Source organism: Strigops habroptila, chromosome 8 (assembly GCF_004027225.2).
Source record: "Strigops habroptila isolate Jane chromosome 8, bStrHab1.2.pri, whole genome shotgun sequence".
Lineage (NCBI taxonomy): Eukaryota > Metazoa > Chordata > Aves > Psittaciformes > Psittacidae > Strigops > Strigops habroptila.
In genome coordinates this window covers 51,857,802-51,881,630 of record NC_044284.2, presented here as the reverse complement: position 1 = coordinate 51,881,630, position 23,829 = coordinate 51,857,802, and the positions used below count along the sequence as shown (strand labels likewise).

The window sequence follows — 23,829 nt, the reverse complement described above, 5'->3', positions numbered from 1 at the left end:
GTAGACTGATGCTTTGGTCCATACTCCTGACAGCCAGCCCAGGTTATAGCATGAGTGTAGGTTTTGTAATGCTTGAAAAACTTGGTGAAGTCTCTGTGATGCTGGTGTGAAATGAGGGGACACAAGTGCAGAGGGGGAGGGGGAATGTCCTTAGGTCACACAGCTTCAGTGTGTGGCAGTTTCTGGGGTTGTTACTTTTTTGCAAAAACACGTCATTTATTTAGTTGACATATTTATTTGGAGCATTTATTTTCTCCAATTAAAGACCCACTGTCCAGCGCCCAGGGCATACTGCCATCAGTCTCTGGGTGGAAATAGAACCAGACTGTCCAGTTTGCTGGGCCTGTTGGTCCCACAGGGAGGGAAATGCTTTAGATGTCATTCATTGCACTGGGTGGTTGGCTGTCAATTCCTGTGGCTAACAAGAACAATGCTGTACTTGCTTCTTCTGGGCCCTATACCAACATTAGGTGAATTGGTAATTATTCCTCTAACTGGCAATATTATCAATGAGACCTGTATTAATGAAAACCTCTTGGGTTAGGAGGAGAAACTCTGCTTTTAGTAACATACCTTTTGATAACTCCTGTTATCATCCTCTCTAGCTATATGTGAGCAGTCTAAGAAAGGTTGAGCTGCTCACGTGTATGTGTTTAGATGGATCATTTGGTTTAGATGATTCCTTTTCTTGTGATCTTTTTTGATTTGGGCACCAGTAGAAAGCAGCTTTCCTGGAGAAAGAGCTTTCTTAGCATGCTGGTTGGGGCCAGTGAGGTCTGTTCAACTACAAGATGTCACGGACATACACGTAATGGCAGTAAAATGCATGGACCAAGCTGCTATTTATGTGACAGCTATGCAATTGTGGGGAGTGACTCCAGGAGGTTTATTTCAACGTGATGGTGCTAGCATCAGATGAGCCATGGCCAGAAATGAGACTGTGCTGTCAAGTCCCATTGCTTACCCTGCAAATCGCCATAGCTCTGCTGCTTGCAAGCTTGTTGACAGGCTTCCTGCTTTCAGAGAAATTCCCCTGGACCTCCGTATTCAAATGTGTTTGTATGACTTAAATTATTGCTCCTATATAATGACCAGGCATTTGGTTTTGGCACAGGGAGTCTATTTCTTTCTTAGCCTAAGCAGGGCTCACAAAGCCAGTACATTCGTGGGTTGCAGTGTCTGCTGGCTCCGTTGTCCACATATTCCCAGGAGATTCTCCTGGATATGTTTGCGAGCTTCCTTCCTTTTCTTCCTGTAGAAATGGAAGCAGCACTGACACCAGATCACTCTGGTGCTGTTCTACCCCGAGTCTCACCTTATCTGCAAGTGCATCATCTGTGTCCCTCCTTCATCTCTGTACTTGGGAAACTGTAGGTCTGAAGAGAAGCTGCCCTGTTCACCAAAGGGTTTGGAGCTGGGCTGAACACTCAGGTCTGGCTCAAGGTGATGTATCTAGCTTGTATCCACATCTGATCAGAACTTGTTCCTGAAATTCAGTTCCTGAATTTCCTGAAGTCCAGTCTAGACTATTCACTCTTTCCTCTACGGAGGAGTGGGAGAAGACTTTGCCCTGGATATGGTCTGTGCTGGGATGTTTGAGCAGCTGATGCGGGTACTCACAGCTCTTCCCTCCTCCCCTACAACCTCCCAAGTGCCTGAGGAAGTTGTGAGATTCCCCACCCCCTCTGTTTGCAAAAGCCGATTTCTGGGGTTGTGGCTTTTAACATGCACAAATGGCTCTAATTTAGTCATTTATTTAGTTGACATATTTATTTGGGATGTTCCTTTGCTTCAGTTAAAGATCCTGTGACCAGTGCCCCAGGCGTGCTCAGCAGTACGTGAATGAACAAGATCCATCAATTACTCTTGATCAGATCAAACCGGCCAGGGAAAACTCCCATAACTCATCTCCCTGCACAGACTTGGCTGAAGCCGCTTGGCTTTGCGACTCAGCCTTCCCCGTCTGAGGGGCACATCATAGCTCCTCTGCCAAAACACACCTGAGTGTGGGAGAAACAGCTTTCCAAATCCTGGGGTCCTCCTGTCCCTTCAGGAAATTCCCTTACAAGAGCCATTTTGTTTTGTGAGCCCTGTTCTGCAGCTCGCTGTAGGAAGGGAAATGTTAAGATGATCTTAAGGTCCTTTCCAATGTGAACCATTCTATGTGTGCTTGCAGCTCTGGCTGCTGGTGCTCCAGCCCATAGTGTGACAGTGTGGAGCACCTTGTATCTTCAGAGTTGTGTCTGCTCTCCTCTTCCAAGCGTGTGCTTGGAAAACAGCTTTCTTAGCCCTAAAATGTTGGTCCTGCAGCATTACTACCTAAAAGATGAATGCGTTCATGCCTCCTTCCCTCCTTCATGTCTCATTCGGTGTTTTAACCGTAAAGTCCAAATGGAAAAGCACCAGGGCATGACAGGTGAATTGTCAGTCCTTCTGCCTGCCCTGTGAGCCACTGGCTGAGCAGGATGGTTTTGCAGGTTTTGTGATGTGTTCGCTTAGCAAAGGGCAGTCCAGATGCTCCAGTCATGTTTGCGTTAGCCACTGTGGAGCAGAGCTGCATGCTGCTCTTGCACACAGCTCCTGTTCAAAATGATCAGTGTGAAAGGTGTCAGCAGCCTGGATGTGGCTGGATGTGTATGTCTTCAGCCAAGCTGTGCTCTCGTGAGATATTCTTTTTTGCCAAGAGCTATGGTCCTTCTGACGTGCAGCATGTTACAGCAGACTTGAGGGTCTCTTCCATCTCAGAACGAAATGCACTTAAGAAAACAGAGTTTGTGTTGTCAGGACACTGACTGAATCAAACCTGCTCTCTCTTCTCTCTTACAGGTTACCAGGACAATGCCAGTACTTAGGGCTGCCGGTTGCTGATTACTTCAAACAGTGGATTAATCTGAAAAAGGTACTTTTACACAAACTGCCATGGTCTCCTTCAATCCCCCCTTCCCCTTGCCCTTCTCTTTTCCTCTTTAAGGAGGTGTCTAATAACTACTGCTGTTTTGCATTGAAATGAGTTATTTTCTCAGAAGCTGGGCTGAGCGAGTCCTCCAGCTCCCTATTGTATCTCCTCTAATAGAGTCTTACTGTACTTGATGGGATGTGTTCTGCAGCTGGGGAGAATCCCATTGTGGCAGGCACAGTGCAGTGTCTCCGTATAATAGTGGGACACTGTGAGGCCCCTCTGCAGCTGAAGGTTGTATTGGCCTCGGTGTTGCTGACTCTGTTTTGTTTTGCAGCCATATAAAGCTCCTAGAGCATGGTTCCCTTCAGTTCAAAGTCTAGTTGATAAACATGGAAATGTTCCAGTATAAAAATCAGCATTTCCCTTTGTGGTGTGAGGAAGGGAAGATGTCTCAGCAGCACATCCCCCTAAGAGGCTGATGATCACTTTGCAAAGCAAAACGCCTCGGACTTTATTGTCTGGTGCCTTGTGTTGCTCCACGACTTCTCTGGGTGGTTACGGAGCAGCTTGCTGTGCATCCACAGGGTCTCCTGGCACTGCTGTTCTGTCTGCACAGTAAAATATGGTGATGCCATAAGTCACAAATCAAAGTGGGAAGAAAAGAACAAGTGTGATTGCAAGCAGTAGCAGGGTGAGGGGAAAGGCTGGGGTCTGTGCATGGGAGAAGCTGGGATGGCCCTCCTGGTTAAGATTCCCTCCCCCCATCCAATATAATCTTTTATTTGGGTTTCTGCATCTTTTCCTGATAATTAGGGGTCTCGGTAAGTGGAATTTGCTTGTAAACAGCTCATTGTGGGCTTTTCTTTTGTTCTTGTATTTATTTATTGTTTTAAATGGAAGCGAGAGTGACAGGCAGAAGGACAATTTGCATGATCTGTTCCATCAAATAGGGCAGAACATGAACTTAACAAGGGATGCTGGCAGCACATTCCCGGCTGAACTTGTCAAAGGGTCTTGTATTTCCCTGCTGTCAGAGCAAATCTTTTGGCTGATTGCTGGTCCTTGGTAAATGAAATCTGAAAGCACATTGGGGCATTCTGCAGTTCAGTGACCATTAATGATCGCCATTTGAAGTTCACTAAACTTCCGGTGAATGGATAGCAGCTACATAACCAGCAGGTTGATGGCTGCAGAATAATAATACTTAAAAATAAATAAATGAAAAAATCCCTATGTGCTGTGATGTTTGCTAAGAAGTAGGTTGATCCAGCCATGTTCCTCCTCTGGGCCTCAGGATGAATGATTTACAGCTCTTTCCAATAGTTCAAGGCTCCTGGATTTAGTGTGTTAGGAGCTGGGATTCATCATAACGTGGACATGCAGGCAAGTGGCTGTTCTTCAAGATGGGTGTTTTGTGTATTGTACTTCAGCAAATACTGTGATACTAAGTTGAGCATCCATGAAGTACTAAGCACAGAGCTAAAGGCAGGAGGAGGAGGGAAGCTGTTGCAGAGAAGTGTTCCCCTGCCCAGTTCTCTGAAGGGGTCGCAAGAGAGGATTACCAGCCTAAATAAGTAATTCTGTCCAAGCACCTGCACCCAATAAGCCTCAGTGTCTTTTAAGTGAGCTCCCAGTGTGGGACAAATTAGAGTGGACAGGTATCCAGCTCCCCTGTTCTTCCCTGTATAGTTCAGGTGGCCCCTTTTCCCCTCTCTCTGGCACATTCCTGACTTAGAAATACCTCCTAGGCTGTCTGCCTCTGACCTGATCCATGAAATGAAGGTGTTGTGGGGGTGGTGTGAAGCTGCGAATTTCTAGGTTATGAATAATGGAAAGTCTTGGATGTTTCAGACATTGAGAAAACAGGCATGTGTGACTGAGAGCATTTTCCTGCAGGATGGCCCCACCTGCATCTGCTGTCTCTCCTTTGGGTCTCTGTGAGAAGAACAAGAGAACCCTTTTGAGGCAGGGAGCTGTTGCTGCAAATACAAGGCGATGTAGAAGAGGGGGATTACATACGGAAAGGTGTGTGCATGGGGCAGATGTGTTTGTGTACCTGTGTGTAGTGCAGTAGCAACAAAATATGTTCCAGATTCTCTCTGCCCATGCACACATGGCTTCAGCTCCTCTTTGTCACTGCTTTGTATCATTTGAAGAAACAGTCCTTGTCCGTGCTCACTCTACCAGAGGACAGGATGCTCCAGAGCTCAGTGGTTCCTCTTCCCATAGTAGTGAGATAGTCTTTCTCAGGGTTCCTTCTCCAATAAACTCTTCCGTTGTCACTTCTTTACTGCAGGAGCAGTTGAGGTGAGAACCCTGCGGCTCCAGGCCTCTTTCACAGTTTCCAAGACTTGCTTCCCAGGCAAGCTGAAGACAGGAATCGGCCCCTGGTAGCTACCATGCTTGTGTTGCCCCAGGCAAACCGTTTTGGATTGACCTGCCTGTGCAGGTGGTGGTGAGCTCCACGTCTGACTGCTGTGATGGTGGCCACAGTACCTTGAGATCTGTGAAAAGGCCATCTGTGGAGGACAGGGAGAAAAGCTGCCTGTGCACTTGACCGTGTTCGCTGAAGTTTTACCTTGCCCTGTGCCCTCCCAGCCTGCTAATGCCTCTCTTCCGTCAAGCCTGATCGGTGTTTGCTGACATTTTTAATGTCACTGAGCGATCTTGTATCTCTAGTGAACTGTCAGTGTAGAGCTGACTCGGGGCAGAGAGTTATCATGTTCTTCTCTTCGATTAGCTCAGCGTTGTGGGAGGGCAGCAGAAAGCAGAGGAGGCTTTCTCTGAATGCTGCAGCATTTCAGATATCCCCCTAAACCATCTCAATAGAGAGCCAGCATCCCATCTGCCAGTTCTCCTTATGTACCTGTCATGTGGATCCACAGAGGCCCTGTGGGTTAGGACTGAGGTGCAGAACCTGAGCTACATTGTTGGAGCTGGATGCTCAGGATGGAAATAGCAGAGAGTGCTTTGTGTCAGGAGAGAAGGACACCAGTGGAGTAATATATGCACAAAGCAGGAGGCTGTGGGTCAAGATTTATGTGAAAAGGAAAGCTGCTGCAGCTAACAAGCTACAACCAAGCTGCTGCCCCAAGAGCGTCCTCAAGTAGCCCGGCTTAGATTCATTAGTGCTTATTCTAACAGAAGGATCAGCTCTCATTTGTGCTCGCTTTGCTTTTTCAGGAGCCTCTGTGGTTTATTGTTCCAGGTCCTGCTTCAGTTAGCAGCATGGTTGGTCCTGTGATGGAGCCTCATCCCGCGGGGATGGAGCCAGCACTGTGTTAGGCTGAGGACAAGGTGCCTACAATTGCAGAGTGGCCAAGAGCCTGGGAATGGGAAACCCAGCAAGCAGGAGGAGTGTCAGCATCACTGGATCGGGAGCAGGACACAGAGGGAAGGGTGGTTTGATGGAGGGAGGAGGCAGAAGAAGGGGGGGTGAAGCTAGATTTTCTTAGAATTAGCTTGTGCAAGAAAAACATTAGAAAGATGCTGAGGGCATCAAAATAACCAAACCAAAGGTGTAACCCAGATTGTCCCTGTGCCAGAGGCCAGTAACTGGTGCTTGCAGTTTGGAGAGCACGGTTCAAGTCAGCTTTGTCTGGTTCCCACCAATTGTCTCTTCAAGGATTGAGAGCTGGTGACCGCCTTTGGGCCACTGTGTCTAGTACCCACTGTTTTTACCACATCTGCCTAGCAGAAACTTGTACATCTTTTTCTGAATCTGCTCATGTTTCGATTTCTACATCATCCTGCAGCAATGAGTTTTGCTGTTTAATTATGCATTAATTATACTCTGTTTATTCATATGTTGTGTGAAGATGCAGGTCCTTGCGTTTCTTTTAATCCTACTGTCAGATCATATTCTTGGGCTGAGGTCTTGCATTGTGTGAAAGAGCAAATAAGCATTTCCAGTTCTGCTCCCCTGTGTTATTCTTGAGCCCTCTGCCATACTCTTGCTTAATTGTGTCTCTTCCAGCACAGCATAACTTGTCAGAGGGCTGGCACAAAGACATTTGCGGGCTCTGTGACTAGAACTGGCTTGTGGAAGCTATTTTTAACACTGTATACACTGTCCTGATCTTCCATTTCTCTGGATGTTATGCGGTTAAAAGTGGTTTATGTATCCACTAAGGTTTTGGTCTATTCCTTGTTTTCCAAATGATATTTATTTTGTTTAAAAAGAGAATCTTCATACTTAGCACAGAGCTGCCCCTTTCTCAGGACAGCTGTCCTGGCATGTTTGACCATCTTTGATTTCTGTTCACAGAGGGCAGCATGTCTTTAGGTACAGGAATAGCGAGCAGTTCCTTAAGAAGTGACAGAAAACGGGTCCTAGTCTGACATCCTTCTGAAGTGCAGAAGAGTTTTTATGAAAGGCAGGGGTTGAATGATGTGTGTGGAGGAATGCAACTTTCCTTCTCTGGGCATCACAAAACAGAGGTGATGGAGCCTGGGGGAGCACAGCATGATCGTGTTGAGGGTGCCACGGCTGTGTGCAGAGCTGGCCTTTTCCAGGCCCAGCCTTTGTTGATATCTAGATACTCCTACTTGGAAACAAACCATTATTACAGTGCACAAATGTGTTAAGGTCATCTACTCACATTGTGAAATTTAACAGAGGAAGCCTGTAATAGCATGTTTTTGTTAATATTTGGCAACTAGAAATAAACACATCTTAAACAAACAAAGATTTGCTAACAGCTTTTTGTCTCTCCTCTGAATTAACAATTCCGTCTGCCTTTGGGGTGGGAGGAGGATCTCTGAGTGCACCTTAGGCACTTGGTGCTGAAGTGTCTTGAGTGCTTTGGATGAAGAACATTTAAATGGATATAACTGAGAAGTGGTTTGAAGTTGCTTTTGTGAGGTCTAACTTCTTGAGGACTTATTGTGATTGTTATCAATTGCCTGTTTATTGAATTACTGGCTGTAGGGAATATGAAATGCCTAGGAAGATTAGAGATGACAGAGGAGGACTCCTTGGGCAGAGTGTTTCATGGCCAAAGCATAAAGCACGTGAAAAGATGTTGCCACTTAACTGCGAAGAGCTGCTCATATACCCCCAGTGCTCAGTGCTTTGCTGGTTTGAAGCATGGGTGAGTGCTCCCAAACCGTCACACCTTCCTTCAGTGGGAACTGTGCTTTCCTGGGCTCCTCACACTTGGCTGTGGACCTCTTGGCTTTGGAAAGTCTCTCTCAGAAGGCAAGAAGGGGAGAGGTTGTGAAAGGAAGCACAAGAAGCGTGACTCCAGGGTTAAGGGGAGTAAGAGTGTCTTTTCCATGGAGATTAGCAAATAAAAGTGTCTATGCAGTGGCATTGGTTCACAGCTGGAAGGAAATTGAAGGAATTGCTTGTAACAGCAAAACGTCTGTGTTTAATAAATACTTAGCTCTGTATTTACAGAAAGGCAGAGGATGCCCTATTGCTGAGCAAGAGGTTTGCTGTTACAACACAATTTTCTGATAAAGTTAAGTGGTGGCTTTCAGTTGGCATTTTGCATAACTGGTTTACAAGAGTTTTTGAAGAGCTGGCTGGGAAGCCCTGGACTGTTAATAAGTCTTTGAACATGGGGGAAGTTCTAGAGAACTGGAAGAAAGCTAATGTTGTACCAGTAATTTAGAAGGGCAAATGGGATGACCGATGAAGTAATTATAGCCCTATCAGCTTGACATTAATTCTGGGCAAAGTAATGAAAAGCCAGATATCATAGTTGATTAATAAAGAATGAAAAGAGGGTAATATAATGCCAATCAATGTGGATTTATGGAAACTAGATCTTTTTCAAAGTAACTTGATATTTTTTTTATGAGACTACATGTTTGGTTGATAAAGGTAACCATGTCAATGTAATATACTTCTGGAAGGCATTTGACTTGGTACCTTATGACATTTTGATTAAGAAACAAGAGTGATACAAAATCAACATGGCACACATTACATTGATTAAGAACGAGCAAACTGACAGCTCCTAGCATTTAATTGTAAATGGATAATCATCATGGAGTGCATGTCTTCTAGTGGGGTCCCACAGGGATCTATTTCTCAGACCTCTTGTATTTAACACTTTTATCAATGCCCTGAAAGAAAACATAAAAATCATCTTCGATAAAGTGTGCAGATACTGCATCCAGGAAGCAGCTGCTGTGGATTTATAAACAGGCAATAGCAAGTAGGAGCGGAGGGGCTGGATCGTCTCTTTCTTTGGGATTGGTTTGACCACTATGGGATGCTGGGTCCCATCTCTGCATCGGAAAGAATTCTGGAGACTTGAAGACAGACAAGAGCTGTAAGATCCATGGGAACACTTGCCATGCAGTGAAGACGCTGGGAGCCACTTAGGGTACCGGAGAGAAGGGTAAGGGAGACTTGGCTGTAGTCCCTAAGTATCTAAAGGGAGAGCCAAAACGTGGTGAGAGGCTCCTTCAGCCTAGCAGACAAAAGCATAGAATCATAGAATGGTTTGGGTTGGAAAGGACCTTAAGATCATCCAGTTCCAACCTCCCTGCCATGGGCAGAGACGCCTCACTAGACCAGGTTGCTCAAGGCCTTGTCCAGCCCAGCCTTGAGCACTGTCAGGGATGGGGCATTCACAATTTCCTTGGGCAGCCTGTTCCAGTGCCTCACCACCCTCATGGTAAAGAACTTCTTTTTTCTATCTAACTTAAGTCTTCTGTTTGTAAACAGTTAACTGTTTAAGTTTGAACCTGTTACCCCTTGTCCTATCACTACAGTCACAGAATCATAGAATAGTTAGGGTTGGAAAGGACCTTAAGATCATCTAGTTCCAACCCTCCTGCCATGGTCAGGGACGCCTCACACTAGACCATGTCACCCAAGACTCTGTCCAACCTGGCCTTGAACTTGGCCCATCTGCCAGGGATGGAGCATTTACCACTTCTTTGGACAACCTGTTCCAGTGCTTCACCACCCTCACAGTAAAGAACTTCTTCCTTATATCTAACCTAAACTTCCCCTGTTTAAGTTTGAACCCATCACCTCTTGTCCTATCACTGCAGTCCCTGATGAAGAGTCCCTCTCCAGCATCCTTGTAGGCCCCCTTCAGATATTGGAAGACTGCTATGAGGTCACCAAAGAAGAGAACTGCATAAGCAGTTCCAGTGCCTGGAAGCCAAAGTGAGGTAATTCAGGTGCAGATTTTTACAGTGAGGGTAATTAACCGTTGGAACAACTTACCGAGGGCTGTCGTGCGTTCTCCAGCTCAGGAAGGAAAGTTTTTTTTCCTAAAGAGATCAGCTCTGGTTCAAACAGGAATTAATTTGGGGCAGCCTCATGGCCTTTGCAGCTGATCACAGCAGTTTCTTCTGCCGTGATAATCTTCAACTGTCCATCTCAGCGTAGCTCTGGCCACTCCGTTCCCTTGCAGTGACAGCACCCTCCAAGGCTCTGGGGGACCGGAGGTGGCACGAATGCCATGAGGCTGGGGATGGAGGAGCTGGCATCCCAGGGAGCAGAGCACCACTGTCATGGGCATGGGACCCCTCCTGCTCCAGGGTCTGGAGCACAGCAGCCGTCCACCACTTCTCCTTTAAATCTGTCGTGCAGCTGTCTGAACTCTGAAATTTCTTTCACTCTCTCCCTCGCCTTGTTAACATGTGTTGCCTTTGGGGTAATCAGGGAAAAAATATTATGTCCTTTTACAATTACCGGGTTTTGGAATATTAAAATGTCTCTCTGCATCGGCAGTGTTATTTTGATTGGTATTCTAACCTTTGACTAGCCCATAAAGCGAGCCGCTCTTCAAGCCAATATTGCAGGACTGAAATTTAATTCCGAAATGATTCCAGATAATAGGGAGACAGATAATATATGCATGAAGGATATTATGTTTGGACTAAATGCAGCAGGGCCAGGGCTTGGGAGTTGAATAATAGCCCAGAGTGAGTTATAATCTGTGGGACAGAAATACCTTACTGTCAGGGCCAGGAGAGGAACTCTTAAATCAAAGGGAGGGAGATGAGGAGGGAGTCGAGGACAGTCATCTCAAAGGGAAAGGGCATCCAGGAGAGGTCTTAAAGGAGCAGCCTTCTCCGTCCTGCTGCAGAGGGACCTGTCCTCCCTTTCTTGTTTAACAAAGAGTACTGAGTAAAAACACATTTCCAAGGAAAACCAACATGTGGGAAGGTTGCGCTGGGAAGAGAGGCTGAGAGTCTTCAAGTTCTTGGCAGTCTTTTCCTTTTCCTCCTCCTGGACTCATTAGAAGGGGATACAGGATGGGTTGATGCATCAGGCTTCTTTGCATCAGTTTCCCTAGAAGTTATGATCAGGTGGACCAAGGGGTTGTTGGTGTGGTGGGTTTGCAATACATGCTAAGGTAGGGTGCTCATGTAACAGCAGAGTAACCATCAGGGTTGGGTTTAGTATTCACTTTCACATAAAGCAAAGGAAGCAAAGGCATGGCATATGGGCTGCGTGGCCAGTAGTTGCCCTCTACCATCTCAGCCCGGGTCTCACTGGCAAGCAGGTTTGTCTCCATCCCTCACAGCTGCTGCCCAGACTGGTGACTGAAGACACAGAGTAGGAGCATCTTGTGTAACAGCTGAGGTGCAAATTCAGTGCCTTTTAAATACTGGAGGCTTTAAGAAGCATCACCCCCCTCTAGGCTGTCTGCCCCAGGGAATGAAACTTGGGAGTTTTGCTATTTGCTCCTCTGCAAGTGGCACTTTGTGTTTTGCCAGCAGCTTCCAAGCGTGGTGGAGCAGTCAGCAGGGTACTTTTCGCTCTGCAGTAGCTCAACCCTATAACTTAAGCCTGCTGGGCAAGGTGTTGGGAGTTTTTCTGTAGCTAGACTTCACAGAGCATTGCGGAGTACTGCTGTCCTGGGAGGAGGGGAGCCGAGCAAGCGAAGATGGAGAATGATCTTGGCTGCTGGGGTGACACAAACCCATGTCGATATAACAGGCTTTGGCTCAGTGGCACGAGCTTATAGTTTCAAAGTAATGATCCCAGCCTCGCATTTCATTTCTTTTTCTTGCAGTCTCGGGAGCTGGTCTTGCTACAGCTGAGAGGGGCTCTAGATGCAGCCTGGAGGCTTCACTGGTTTTGGATGACTTGAGCGATAACATACATGCCCATCCCAGGAGGGCAGAAATAAGCAGTGTCCATCTTTGTCTAAGTCAAATGGTTTTGTGCATTTCCCTCTTCTTTGGCTTTCGTCGTTTTGTTTTTCTTATTGCATCCTAAAAGCACAGGAGCAATTTTCTGTGGAGCATGTGTCTGTACAAACTGTTCTGGGAGCAGACAGTAAAGATGCAATCCCCAGTGGGTTAATGTAAGTTCTTGGTCTTGGTTCACGAGAAAGTAGCTAAGTTTCCTGGGTTGCAAAATAGCAGATTAAGAATTCCTTTTGGCCATAAAATCCACACCTGGGTGAAAGAGGACCCTTCTTGCTGCCAAACTCATGGCAAGCAGAAGGCTGTGGGCTGGGCACATGCAGCCCATTCCTTGCTCACTACCATTTAGACTCTGCTGGGTAGGTAAAGACAAGGTCAAGGTCCTGTTGTGTGGAAGCCATTCAGAGCTATTCCGGTGCAAAGGGGACACATCAGTATTTTGGTCCCTTTAACAGCAAGCTCTTTCTGGCACTTCCTTCCATCCTTCTGTCCTTCCTTTTTTCCCATAGCTATCCTGCATGTGTTTTAGCATGTGTTCATCTCACACATGGATTGACTTCTTTACCATCAGGGATTCTCCTATACTCTCTTTGCTAATACATATTAAAATGTGCTAGGCACGTGTTAAAATCTCACCTCTTTTCCTAGACAAGGTGTGTTGGAGCCTAGTTTTAGCCTTTGGAACAAACCGGTTTTGCATACCGTGCTCTAGGAGGACCTCGCACAGGTGGAGAAAGCTGAGAAGGGAACAGAAGGGTCAGAGAGCTGGAAGATGTGTTCCCGGAAAAGATTGAGGGATCTGGGATGTTCAGCTTAGAGAAGCTAAGCAGAAATCATTTTCGGAAAAATGAAAGTGTTCAGAGGAAGGAAGAAGTTTATTCTGAGTGGTTGTGGTCGATGGTTGTTGTTCATGTCCTTACCTGCTGCAAGGAGATCAGTAAACAGGATGAGGACAGGGATGTGGGACCTTTAGCTCTTGAGATTTCAAGAGTTTAGAAGAATATAGTGGAGATGGTTTGGGTGGAGCTGGTCCTGCCCTGAAGCAGATGGTTTAGGTCATCACCTCTCCCTTCCTGCCCTATTGTGACACTTAGAGACAGAATGTCTGCTTTCCTTGGGACACATCGCTGAAACCCAGAGCACCTGAGCAGGGAAAAAAGGGGTGGTTGCCTTGGGTGCTGTGTACATTCTCCACTCCTCTTCTGCCCCAATCAGGATGTTTGTACTGGCAAAATCCCTGGCAGCCTTTATTATTTGGCAGTGCCTTCAGGCTCCAGCAAGGACTAGGGCCTCCTGGTCCCACGTGTGGTACAGAAAGCTCTCAGATAAGGCAGGAACGTGATGATTCAAGGAAGCTGAGGAACACAGTTAACTTATTTGGCCCAATGCAGCCTGCCATGGACAAATCAGAAAGCAGAATGTGTTGTTTCTGTGCCTTTATTAACCAGTACAAAAGCTTAGCCTTCTAGATGAAGTTGTAAGCAGCGGTTTGTTGAGTGCACTGCAGTGGTTGTTTACCTAAAGCATCCTTGTCTATGCAAGTGGTTGGAGATAGGTTGGCATTTGTGGTTCTACATCACCATAGCCTGCAGGCGCAAGGCAGAGAGGCAGCTGCTCAGACCTTGCATGCTGCTCTTCCTACTGAGTGCCATATTGCTCAGCTGCACCTCGCTGTGCCTGCGCTCCCCTTGCTGGAGGATTTGAACATCTGTCCTCTGCACCCAGGAGCCTCCTGGCTCCCATCTGGCTATGTGCACACTGCTGCTGAGGTTAAGCATACTGCTCAGACCTTTACACCATAAGTGGTTTCTGCTCACAGGTTGAGGAAGGAGCCATGCTGGCTCTCCTGGTTCTGCCTGTTGATGGGGCAGTGTGCTGTAGATGCCAAAGACAAAGGTTTTGGAAAGAGCACTCAAAAGCAAACAAATTAAGCACAATGAAATGAAAGCAACTTGTCCTTTTGATAAGAAATCTTTCTGCAGTGTCGAGGTTATGTAGATGATGGTCCCCACAGTGGGGTCTGGACAGGCAGGGAATTGCTGCAGGGCTGGTCATGGTGTGGCTGGGACCTGTCAGCTGGATCCTTGCTGTAGCTGGGGCTAATGGTGCATGTACAGCATGGCTGATGTACCACGTGTTTGCATTTAGACTTGCCCAGTAGTATGTCCTTGGCATGGCAGCCTAGCAGCAGACCAGGGAAACCATAAGGATGGTCAGAAATAGGCCCTCGATCTTCCAGTGAGCGGGTGCCTATCTGGCACTGGTCTGGCATTTCACCTGCGCGCAGGACCATGGCTGTGCCTGTGGGCACCAATGCTGTTAGAAGCTGGGGGCCTCTAGTCGCACATGCCCGCTTATGTGAAGGTGTGGGTCAGCCTGTGTTTTCCCAGGTCTTGTGTACTGTGGTCAGCTGGAGAGGCTGGAGCCTTCTGCATGCCCCGTATAGCGAGAGGCAAGCCTGACCCCAGGCCTGACACAGCTCCCTGCAGTCAATACCAGAGCAAGGCAAGAGGAGAAGGGATTAGAGGCAGGGCATGTTTTACAATAATCCTGCAACGTGTGCTGCATTCCAGGCCAGGAGGAGCTGGGAGGCGAAGGCACAATGCGTGAAAGATGGCCTTTCCCAGAGTCCCATGGGCCAGGCAAGGGGCAGAGCATCCCAGCCCTTCAGCTGGAGCTTTGCGTGGGTACCAGCACAGCTGCCTAGTGCCTGGGAAAGGAGCTGTGTCCTCCTTACTCTGTATTTAAAAGACAGGAGCTACATGTATGAGCATAAAAACTGACGTGTGTAGCCCACCAGGGAGGGATGGGGGGTAAATCAGATTTTCTAGCCTTGGATATTAAAACATTAACTGGTTTAGTCCTCATTGTCCCACCAAGCCAGCATGGCTACAAGAAGGAGAGTGACTGCCTGCCACCTCCACCAGCAACAGCAGGCTGGTTTATGGTAGCAACCAGCTTGCCAGTAATTGGAAAGAGGGTTTTTTGTATGAGATGTTCCTGGTGCCCTGTGCTGAGTGTGATGCACTGTCCTGCTGACAGGGGGGATACTGTGATGCTACTGCTTCTTGGCTGAGAAATTGTGGGTGTGCAGCCTCTGCCCCATTGCACAGAGGGATATAGTGTCTTGGCTTTTGCTTCTCATGGGCTTGTTATAAAGCAGCAAGAGATGCTGAACCGGGAGGTGGGAGATACTGTAGAGGAATTTGTATATTAATAACTTACAGTGCTTCACAGTCATTAATAAATTAAATCCCTCAGAACCCCAAGGCTACTAAGCAAGTTGGTTTCACAGTTGGGATTAAAAGTCTCCTGCCACCCTTCCTCCGTGCTGGCACAGCACTTCTGACTCCATCCTGGCTATTGCTCTTTCCACTTGCAGGTTTCCTTGCTTGAGCTCTTTGCCTGCAAAAAATCTCATATTGAAGGAGCTCATAATGATGATGTGTCATGTTTTCTTGGGCATACTATCCACAGATGAATATGCAGGTGTCACTCATGACTGATGGATCAGCTCCACCTCCTTCACCTTTCTTTGAGCCAAGATACTCCAGCATTTTTGCACTGCACTCAATACACCTTAAAGCCATCAGCTCCCAATAAGCCATGTAGGACAGAGTGTAGCCGAGATGGTCTCTCCTGCGTGCAGTGGTTGGCATCCACAGTGGTTTCAGTGGCATGGAGATGAAACCTCAGTGCACTGTTGTGCCAGCACTGCTCATGCACGCATCCTGCAGATGCATTTTTAAACAAACTGTGGATATTTAGTGTATGGTCTTGTGCCAACTTGAGGAAAGCCTGCTCTTTGCGCTCTCCCAGTGTTGTAACCTCTGTCAGCCTGGTTCTGATTGATGCTATTAATATTTTAGAGATCATTTACGATCTCTGCCTTGGCTGAGCTCCTTGCTCAGGGGAGAGCTGTCCTGCGTGGATGTCTGCAGCTGCCAGAGGAGCACGCTTGCTGCCTGCCTGCGTGTTTTGGAGGAGACAGGTCTGCAAGTTAGCAGGGCCACCAGGACTAATGGGAGCACAAAGCCTGCAAAGAGCTAATTGCTAGCCTCCAGCAGGTCCAGGCTGGCCCTTTCTATAGGTAGGGGTCTTTCAGCCACCCTGAAACATTCCCTTCTGTCCTTGCCTTTTGGCAAAGGGTCAAACTTCCCTCTGGATGTTGTCTTACAGACTGTATTTGACCGAGGTCATCCTTGCTGTGGAGGGATGTCCCCACATGTCTGCTTAGCCCTTCCAGCTCCTGGTGCTGGCCTCAGCGCAGCTGCCAAACCCAAAAGAGCTCTGCATCTCTCCTGTGGTTTGGGTCTCCCTTTGCCATTGTACCATGTATGCTTTGGCCACGTGGAATTGGTTCTGCTGCAGCATTGCCTGTGGGGTCAGTCAGTGCCCATCAGGAGGTGATTGACATCCTTTGTTGGTGCTGTGTTGCGCATCATCTCCAGCTGTCTCTCAGGAGCTGCACATGGACCCATTCTGCACCTCCCTACCTGCACCCTGCTGTAAACAGTGAGCTGCAGAGTCGTTCCTCCTGGTGCAAGAGTGCTCTGATGATGCTCTACTTGCTCAGCCCATGGGGCCCAGCTAATTCCAGCTGTGGCAATGGGGCTGACGTGCTGCAGGGATAGGGGCTCTGGCAGATCCAGGAGACAGTGAAGCCATGCGACTGAATCCCAGACTGTGTTTGCTCTGCCTAATTATCAAAAGTATGAGTTTGTTCTGCTAGGTGCACATTATGCCTTTATTGTGGTGTAATTATGCCAGCTGCCTATGTTTAGTGTCATAAAAAGGAATAAAATGCCCATTACCCGCCTAAAGAATTCTTCTTGTGGGTTTTTTTTATTTTTATTGCTCTGGAGTACACAGTGGGGATATCTTTGAGCGGCAATTCTCCATGTAAAATAGCTAGTGAAATACTGTGCCTTCCGGAGAGCTCCTCCAGCCAGCAGCCTGCAAAGGCAGCTGCTGCTGCTGCCTACTGCCAGCCCGAACTGGTGGTCAAGATGGTGAGGCCACCACGCTGCCACCACACCGCCTTCCCCTGAGGGAGCTCGGCTGCTTTCTGGCAGCATTCCCCTCCTGCCATCCAGGTCCCAAAGCTCCCTCCTGCCAACTCAGTGCCGGAGAGGTGCAGGGTGATTTCCAAGCCAAGGAGAAGATGCAGCCTTGCTACCTGCTGGAGTTGTTAAGAGAAACACAACGGTTACCTAGGTCTGTCCAAGCTATTAGGATGTGTCAAGTAGTCCTGTGCCTGGGAAAAGCCTCTAAGGTAGCCAAGGGAGCAACAAAGTGATGTGCAGGTGGGAGCCATGTGCTCCTTCACCCTGCCTCATCTGGAGTGCCGAAAACAAAAGCCAAGCAGCATGAACCTGCCAATGTGGTGGTGCTCTTGCAAGAGCAGAGATGCTAAGCCTCATCCCCCAGCCAATCTGCAGCCCCTGCAATTTGGCTTCAGCTGCTTTGGGTTTTCTTGTGGCATCTGAATCTCTGGGGATGTGTTGCTGTGGTGGTGAGAGATGCCTCTGAGGAGCCGCATCCTCCAAGAGCTGAGGTTCTGTGCAAACATCAATTACCGAAACACATACCCTGCCAGGGAGGAGCAGTGGGAGGCTTGCTTTGTGCGTGCAAGCACTAAGGGCATTTTGGTGATACTAAATAATTTCTGATGGAAGGAAAAAAAAAAAGAGAAAACCCTAAATCCAAACCCCACATGTTTAGAGGTTGTTAAAAGCTGCCTCTCTGCCTTTCCTTCTTCTAATAGTTTCAGTCTCTAATTGCAAGCGGACTTTATTAGCCTCATTAGGAGCAGTTAGTGCTGGCTATAGATAGCTCTGAAATGTATGGTTTCAGTGGATGGTAAATCTGTTGGTTTAGTTGGCTTGTTTTTCAACTCATGTTTTCAAGTGATGTTTTCAGCAGTTCCCTGGTCCCCGCAGTCCGGCTATGCCACAGATACCTCACACAACATCCCTTTTAATTCCCTCCGTTTATTTTTTACGTCAGGTGTTCCTTGAAGTGGCCTTCACAGCTCTCCACCCTTTTAGCTGACGACTACGTCAGGGGAAGATGGACTTGCACCTCCCCGCAGCTTCATTGCATATGCACACGCCGTCTGCCCCGGCGGCACGATTGCCTTGGTGAAGAATCCAAGGGGCTGCTGATAGCAATCATTGATTAAGAGGGTAATTGTCCTGAAAATTCAGATTGATCAAAAGGCAGAAATGATAACTTGTGTAACTGTGTTTAAAACCACGTCCTGTCAATAGGGGAGACTGAGACGTGGCGAGCAGAAAGCAGGGAGAATTGGATATGCGAGCGGGTGAGTGTGCCTGTGGTTCGGAGAGGAGGGGGAGCCATTCTTCCTTGGGGTCCATAGCAGGATGTTTCTTGTCACTGACGCTGGGCTATTGGAGATTCAATCACTTTTATCTTCCCCTCTCTCTCAATCCAAATGCCTTTTCATATTAGAAAATTAGAATCAGCTCTGCTCATGCAAGATTTATTAGCTCTGCTGAGCAATACCACAGAAGAGTAAATGATGTCGCATTTCAGGGGCTTTTTACACATTATGACCAAACTTGCAACTTCTTAAGTATTCTTCCATTGAGCCACTGCAGGGTGTGAAAGGGATGGGGAGAAAACTTCTCTCTGGAAATAGTTCTGCACCAGTCCGGATGTCTCTTCTTTATTATCAGAATGATTGGATTTGGTTGCTAATACAGATCTTTTCTTTGGGCTCAGTTTGTGTGCTTATTGCTCTGGAAACCAAACTCTTAAGAATTGAGCCTGTTTATTCCATTTTTTTTCTTGGTTCCTTTGTAGAAACACTTTTCGGTTCTAAAATGTATGTCTTTGGAGCTCTGCTGCTTGCTGGCACTCATTTACATCTGAAGAAGACAAATCTTATTTCCTGCTTACATTTTTTTCCCTTGTGTTTTGCACAGGGTGGCTGCTTTTTTAAATGCCTTCTGACCTTGTGTCATACACAGCTCATGTTTTGCGTGATAGTCCTTTGGTCTTCAGGTAGTAGATGCTAAAGCTCTTTAAAGACATGAATGAATTTGGGCTCATAATGCTCTCTACATATTCTTGTGGGGATACTGAGGAACAAGGAAGGGTTGGAAGATTTTCCTGTGAATCCGTATCAGAGATGGGAACAGAAATTAGGTCTCATCTCTCCTGCTCCTGGACTTCAACCACAGGGCTTGTTTGCAAGGCTTTTCACTTCAGATTGCTTTGCAGGCATTAAATCCATGCAGCATCCTTGTGGGCTGGCTGCACAGCAGGGTCACTCAGCTGCAAGAGTCGGAATAACAGGCTGTTGGAAGCCTCTGCCTGAGGTGCTGTTCAGTTCTTCTCCCCAGCTCAAAAATTAAGTATTTTAGATTCACAATTTCTCAGTGATGATACATAAATCACTGATGATACACTCTGCAGCATTCCACCCCTGTCATAATGAGCATTGTGTATGTAGCCCCTAAACAAAAAAAGTGGCTGTTTCAAAGTAAACACCATTTTCTGCTAGTTCTGATTTTGAATATTCCCAAAGGAGAGCAAATTTTTCCCCAGCCATCATTATTTAGGAAAGTAGACATCAGCACACAGGGATGCTGAAACCACTGCTCTCCATGTCTCACACCAAAACCAGCATTAAACAGAAGCTGGCAGCAAGCTGTGGAAGGGAATAGTCCATTCATAGCTTCATCTGCTGTCATCATTGTGCGGTGGAGCCCAGCACCTGCAGCTGAGCTTCTGCCAATCTTTTGTCTATTTGGGTCTGACTTTTCCTTCATGTGGCCAAGCTGCTGGGAGGATTGCAGTGCAGACAGGATGAAGGAAAGGTTGGGGCAGCCTCATGGTAAGATCCTCTCTCTTACCTATCAGCGTAGCCAACACGTGACATCACCATGGCTCATCGTTGTGGGCTCCAAATGCTTAGCATCTTCTGCTTGGCAGGTTTCAAGGGATTTTATTAGCAGGAAGTGCTAATTACATTTAAAACAACACCATACTTGGACCTGTCCAAATGCCAGTCTAACTTGGCACAAAGTTTACCGTTCATCTTAGCAAAAGGCAATTCTGAAGAGCTGCTTAAAGCTGTAGCTTGCTGGCAGGGAGGTTTCTCATTGAGTGTTGGTATCTGCTTGGGAGGCAGATACACTTGACAAGCAGAAGGACTTGACTTTTTCCCCTTCTGTGTACAAGCACTATGTATTATTCAAGGTCTTCTTAAGTCAGTGCTGGGTTATTAATCGGTTGCTTCTCTGCATGTTAAATTTGCCTACTAATTTTGAGGCTCTGGAATAGGATTGCAGCTATGAGCTTGCACAGTATTTTCCCTCCACTGGTCTCCATACATCCATGTGTGCAATCTGGGGCTGCTGCACCACTTTGCCTTGGGTTCAGATGATGTGGTGCTGCCTGTGTGCCAGCCACATGGGGAGCTGAGCTCCTGGTTATTGGTTCCCATTTCCGGATAGTCACTATTGGTGAGGGAGAGCAGGGGCAGGGCCAGAGCAGTAAAAGCCTTGCTGAACCTTGATGGGCCAAGCAAAACCCCAGCAAACCACTTCCTAAGGACTAGGGGTGCAACAGTTCCAGGTGACACTAGGGAGAGATACAGTAGTGTCCAGGTCTGAGCAGGCATCATGCACAGCCCAGGAGGGGATTGCTTATGAGATAGTTGCTGCCCACCTTCCCTTGGCTCCTGCTCGGTTTGCGGACTGATGTAATGAGTTATTTGCAGCTGATTTGGAGACAGCATTTGTGTCTTGGGACTCTTCCTCCCCTGTCCTCCAGCTACACCTCCATGCTCCAGTCTCCTGTCCCTCCATGAGCTCTGGCAGCGCTGCCCGCAGTAGGCAAGGCACGTGGGCCAGCGGTGCCGGCACGTTCCAGGAATCACGTCAGCTGTCATTACTTACATTACCTTGATTGGGAACAGTCAGTTATGTCACCGTCCATCATCGTGTCTCTCCCAGGAGACGCTGAGGAAGGAGGAGAGGAGCAGGAATTATAAAGCGCTTCTGCGGTGCTCCGCCAATCCCACCGCTCCGTTGGCTGAACATTTGTCATCAGGCAGCTTGAAGAGAAGGTGCTTTGTCTGATGGATCTTCCCATTGTAGCTCCACAGGGAGGGGCCTTCAGCAACACGGAGACTGCCCCGAGGGAAGAGCACTGGGGACTTTGTGGAGTTCAACCTGAAGGGAATGATGCTGCTGCCTGGAAAGCCGTTGGGGGGACCACAGGAGAGCCTGCTGGGGCTTTGGGCTGGGCTCTCCTGGCTGAGGGCTGCTTTGGAGCCAGAATTACCAAAACTGCCTCCAGTCTGAATGAGGCAGAGCTCAGACTTGCATGTTCTCCCCACAGGTGACTGCAGAGGATTCCTGGCCATGTCTCAGGTGGGAGTTCATCCTCCCTTTGGCAGGGAGCTCCAAATTTTCCCAGTGAGAAGGAAATTTGGCTTTTGATGAAGGAAACATCTTATTTCTAATGGAAAAATATCTGGAAAGTTTCCAGCTCTCTCTGTCCCGATCAGTTTGGGACTCTGGCTCCAGTTCCAGCAGTGAGTCTCTTTGACTCAGGTCCCCCTTGCAGACTGGGGGACAGCACGTGGCAGTAACTGTGTCCATCTCTGTGGCAGTGCCCATTGTGCCACGTGTGGTGGGGAGGACAGTTCATCTGTCTGGCAGCCTCCTGTAGATACATTTGTGCCTGAACTCAGGATGGGTTTGAGAGTGTAGAAACAGGAGTTCCATGGCTGTGGCCCGGAGGTGCTCCAGGGCAGTAAGACCAGGTTCCCCAAAGCTTGTGTGACAATGTCTGTCAAGGTGGAAAGCGAGACCAGTTCAAGAAGCACACATCACCCAGCAGGACACACTGGGAGGTGGGTAAGGCAGCAGTGCCTACCTCCTTGGGTTTCTTACTATGTGTGTGTTGGTCCTGGCAGTATGACTTTGGGAGAAACGCTACCTGTCAAGCACAGTGCTCACAATTGGGTTTCTGTTAGCTGGGCAGGGAGCAAGGGTGGTTTGGCAGCAGCTGGACCTCAGTGAGTAGCAGGAGATGGGTGTTCAGGGTCTTCAGGCAGCTGGAGGGAAGGAAAGCCAGGGCAGGGGAGGGCTGCACCCGGGGACTGAAGCAGGGAAAAGAAGTTTCATGGGTGGTTCTGTATGTTTCTCCTTGAGCAGCTCCGTCAAAGGCAAGAGGATGGTTCAAAAGGAGATCTTAAAGCATGCAGAGGAGCTGGCTGGTGCCAGCAGTGGCACATAGGTGCTGTGCAGGGTATGCATGTGGGTATGTCATCAGCAGCTGAAGCAGCCTGGTCTCAGTCAGGGCTGTGCAGGGCATCTTGTGCAGGTACAGCCAGCAAGATCTGACCTGTCATCCATCCTGTCATTTAAAGCACTTGCACTATGCACAAGAGAGGCTTTACGTGAGCCAGGGGCATCGCTGCTGTTATTCTTAGCTGAGTTTGAAGAGCTCTTGCTGTCCTCAGCTTTAGGTATAGGCTTTGTTGTGCTGGATGGCCCAGGTGCATGGAGCTTGCTAAGCGAAGAAAAGATTGCAGCGGGTACATGGAGCAGAGGAGAGTTGTTCTGGAGGAAAGGTGGGTTTCCATGGTGGGGGGATAGCTAGTGAAGTGAGTAAATACATGCTATAAACACGTTCAGAGCATCTCTGCGTGAAGAACCCAGCACAGCCTTTTTGAGTGAATAGAAAGAGAGCCTGGGTTCAGTTCATATGTCTGTTTTCATTTCTTTTCTTCTCCTGGTCAACTGTGGCTGTAGATAAGAGTTTTCTATTTGAAGTTCAGAAGGGAAGGGAAATCCATTGTTAGAAGAGGAGACTTTCTTTTTGCTTGATATCTATCTCCAGCGACACAGCAGAGAAGGAAAAGATTTGCTATGATAAAGGTAGCTTTAAAAAAAAAAAAAGGCACATTGAGTGTTGCTTTTCTCTGTACTTCAAAGCCTGGAGTAATATGGAGCAGTGTAAAAGGAGGGAGGAAAAAAAACAACCTAGCCCAGCCTCTGCATGGGGGCTGTGAATGCAGAGCCATAATAGAGCACCATCCTGGCCAGATATCCAGCGCTGTGCCCGAGCCCTTTGCCTGGGCTTGGTGCACAGCACTGCCAGGACTCCATGGGGATAGGCTGCAGGGGGGGATGCTGGTTGCGGGGGGAGCAGAGGAAATGTTTTGCAGGTGGTGCATCCTATGGAAGGACTGAACCAAGGGAAGTCACGCGCTGGAAAGAAAATCAGGCAAGTCTGGAAGCAGCATGGGAAAAATGTGCCAATAAACACTTAATTATTAAAATAACTCAGAGGTTGCATGGAGTGTTCAATATGATGAGGCAGAGTGAAATAGCTGAACAGCACAGCTCTGGTGAAGGCTGTGGGTGGGAAATGGCTAAATGTCTCCATCCACGTGCCCTGGAGTCGGGGGGGTTGGCTTTCTGGGGTCCTGGGCTGTAGGATCCGCTTTCCCTGGGGCTCAGTTGTCTCAGAAGCAACCAGAGCAGGGAAGTGCCTATGGCTGCCACCCCCTCGGCTTGGAGCAGGCATGGCTGAGCTTTATGAGCATACAGGGGAGCTTCAGCCTCCACAATCACCAGTGGGACTCAGGTGGCCCAAACACGGGGCTGGGCTGTGTGACATGGACAGAGATGGGAGCCCTCTGCCAGGGGACAGAGAGGTGCAGCCCAGGAGCTGGGGCTTGTGACATCCCTGTTGCACTACATCTGTGTCCACACAGGCTTCCCCTTTCCTCTAGCCCCATGGCTGCCCTCCAG

General features: G+C 47.9%; 1 protein-coding gene across 6 annotated transcripts in view; it reads left to right on the top strand.

The window, feature by feature from the left end:
- ERI3 (ERI1 exoribonuclease family member 3) overlaps positions 1-23,829 on the top strand; it is a 131,748-nt gene that overhangs the window by 48,254 nt on the left and 59,665 nt on the right. For 2 of the 6 annotated variants that reach the window (XM_030493874.1, XM_030493875.1), the window contains exon 6: positions 2,827-2,899. In XM_030493874.1, coding sequence (XP_030349734.1) covers positions 2,827-2,899 — 73 coding nt within the window. Of the gene's footprint in view, positions 1-2,826; positions 2,900-10,281; positions 10,316-18,037; positions 19,068-21,159; positions 22,777-23,829 lie in introns of those variants that run through there. The other 4 variants (XR_003992513.1, XR_003992512.1, XM_030493877.1 and 1 more) reach the window with 4 other exon arrangements.